Source organism: Sinocyclocheilus anshuiensis, unplaced genomic scaffold (assembly GCF_001515605.1).
Source record: "Sinocyclocheilus anshuiensis isolate Anshui unplaced genomic scaffold, SAMN03320099.WGS_v1.1 scaffold993, whole genome shotgun sequence".
NCBI lineage: Eukaryota > Metazoa > Chordata > Actinopteri > Cypriniformes > Cyprinidae > Sinocyclocheilus > Sinocyclocheilus anshuiensis.
The window spans coordinates 273619-276325 of record NW_015557125.1 but is presented as its reverse complement, the minus strand read 5'-3'; the positions used below and the strand labels follow the sequence as shown (position 1 = coordinate 276325).

Below are 2707 nucleotides of genomic sequence, written 5' to 3'. Positions count from 1 at the left end.
AAGAGATGTATAGAAAGCCATGCAAAGTTAAAACAGTTTAAACTTTTAGAAAACACGTCACGAATTTGTGGAGGTTTATTCCTTTTCACTGCGTCTCATGTTTTTAAATGCAGTCTGTGTGATGGGCGCTTCGGCTCTTTGTAAGCAATGCATAAATACGTGATGCTGTCTTGTTCATAATTGTTTATGCAATTTGCAAAATTATATTTGATTTTTATGAGTTAATTTAGACTTAATGCACGTTTTTATAGAGTTACTTGCTAAATGCGCTGCATTTTGCTCATTGCGCCCTCCTGTGGCCTCAGGAGACAATTAGACCTATACAATAAAGACCTATTTAATCTGCATATACCTAAAACATTAGAAATTAGATATTTGTTTAATTTTTATTGTGTTTGATTGTTAAAACAAAAAATATTTGTTGTTTGTCTCAATAAATTGTGTTCATTATAAATACAGTGGTTAAATTTAAAGGGGTTATATGATGCGATTTCAATTGTTCCTTTCTCTTTGGAGTGTTACAAGCTCTTGGTGCATGAAGAAGATCTGTAAAGTTGCAAAGACTAAAGTCTCAAATCCAAAGAGATATGCTTTATACAAGTCAAGAGTCAGCCACGCCTACCTAAAACGGCTATCATAGCACGTCAGCTGTCTTAACCGTGGCTTGTGTACTGCAAACACATACCAGCTTCATCACTGTGTCTGTCACGCGACTCTGTTGCCCTTTCGGGCTTGAACTGATGGTAAAACTAACGACATTATTAACTGTCTTGATATTTACTTTGAAAGCTGAAGCTGGCGATTATGGTAGGGGGCGTTACATTTCCGACGAGTGCTTGTGGTGTTCGGCCAATCACAATGCACTGGGTCAGCTGGCCAATCAGAGCAGACTGCGCTTGTCAAAGGAGGGACTTTGTTGAAAACGAAGCGTTTGAGAGAGGCGGGGCATAGAGGACCTACAATAATGTACAGTATTTGAAAAATAATGTGTTTTTTTAACATTAAAGCATGTCAACATATTCTGTTACACCAAATACACAAAATAATGATCTTTAAAATAGCATAATATGACCCCTTTAAAAAAAAAAATTTCTATTGCTTTTTGTTTTAAAAAAGGTTATAAAAATGTCAATAATTATCGATACCGAACGATATGAAACATTATATAGTTGATACATTTTTTAGCTATATCGCCCAGCCCTACTGGAATTGTTGTTAGATGACCGTCTTTTGTACCGTTGGCTAGCCAATCACATGTTGGTGGGTGGAGTTAGTATAAATAGCCTCTGCCAACAAGGCAGGCTATTTGCACTTAGTGTACATGGACACTCCATATTTATTAAACTAACAAATAACTGGTTATACCACTAACTTTTCTTATCACGTTCTTTCCTCAGCTGGGGTAAATGGTCAGATATCAAATGGTGCTCAAGTGGATTTCTGACATCTTTTCAGCTGAGAGTGGAACCCTACCAAGGGACTTGGGACGACACGGCCGCAAACAATATCAGGTGATGAACTTATTTAACTTGTGACAACCAGTTTTCCTAAAGCAGCAGGATTCTGGAGCATGAATGTTGTTCTCACAGCATCCTATAACAAGCTGTATAAACACATCAGGCTCATCTGACACGGATATGAAGTGACCCGCTCAAGAGTCTAGAGTTATTTAACGCTTAGATCTGGACAGTTGGACTCATAGGCTAGCTCTGGTTGTGATCATTGTATGGTCATTGTATTCCCAGGTTTAACTGCAGTGGAAATGCAGAAATGCTGCAGGGATCTGGGATGTCATGGGGCGAATGGGGAGACTGGAGTGAGAAGTGTGGAGGAAAGGGAATCTGTGGCATCGAGACGATGGTTGAGCAGCCGCAGGGAGTCGGAGACGACACGGCCCTCAATGATGTGCGCATGTACTGCTGTGATTAAACTGATTGGTTGTTTCAGAAACAAATCATTTGGTGGAATTGTTTAATGCATCATCAGTAAACCTACCTTCAAGTAGTGCTTAATTAAGCAACTAATAAGATAACAGCAACTACATATTGTAAGATCTGGAACATACTGAAGAATTTACTTATGTATTCCTCAGGTTTGTTATGAGATAAGTTTTGTGACTAGTTGTCCATTTCTATAAAGTTACTACTTGTGATTCTTTGAATGGATATCTTTAAAAATGTGAATGATGACGTATTTATTTAGTGTCTCCTCATGGTTCAGTTCTTACTTGGGTTAACTTAAAGGGGTCATATGATGTTGCTAAAAAAACATTATTTTGTGTATTTGGTGTACTGAAATGTGTTTATGCGGTTTAAGGTTCAAAAAACACATTCTTTTCCACATACTGTACTTGGAAGACCAAAAAAAGTAGTTTCGCTTTCACAACGAAGCACACGGCGACTCCACAACATGGCAGCGGCAGCAACAATACTACAGCGAGAATAAAAGTTACGCCTTCTTTCTTTGCATGAACATTTGGGCGGCGTTATGCAAATCTTCCCACATAGTGATGTAGACATGTGGGGGCGTGTTAGAACGAGCCGTTTTAGGTAGGTGTGGCGGACTTTTAACTCTTATAAAGAATATCTCTGGATTTGAGACTTTAGTCTTTGCAACTTTACAGATCTTATTTATGCACCAAGAGCTTGTAACACTCCAAAGAGAAAGGAAAAATTTAAATCACATCATATGACCCCTTTAAAATAAT

The 2707-nt window shown here is 38.2% G+C and overlaps 1 protein-coding gene across 1 annotated transcript in view; it reads left to right on the top strand.

Annotated features, from left to right (window-relative positions):
* LOC107677860 (vitelline membrane outer layer protein 1-like) overlaps positions 1 to 1950 on the top strand; it is a 5425-nt gene extending 3475 nt beyond the window's left edge. Inside the window, exons 3-4 of the mRNA XM_016472923.1 lie at positions 1398 to 1511; positions 1746 to 1950. Coding sequence (XP_016328409.1) covers positions 1398 to 1511; positions 1746 to 1929 — 298 coding nt within the window. The 3' untranslated portion in view covers positions 1930 to 1950. The remainder of the gene's footprint in view (positions 1 to 1397; positions 1512 to 1745) is intronic.
* Positions 1951 to 2707: the final 757 nt, after the last annotated feature.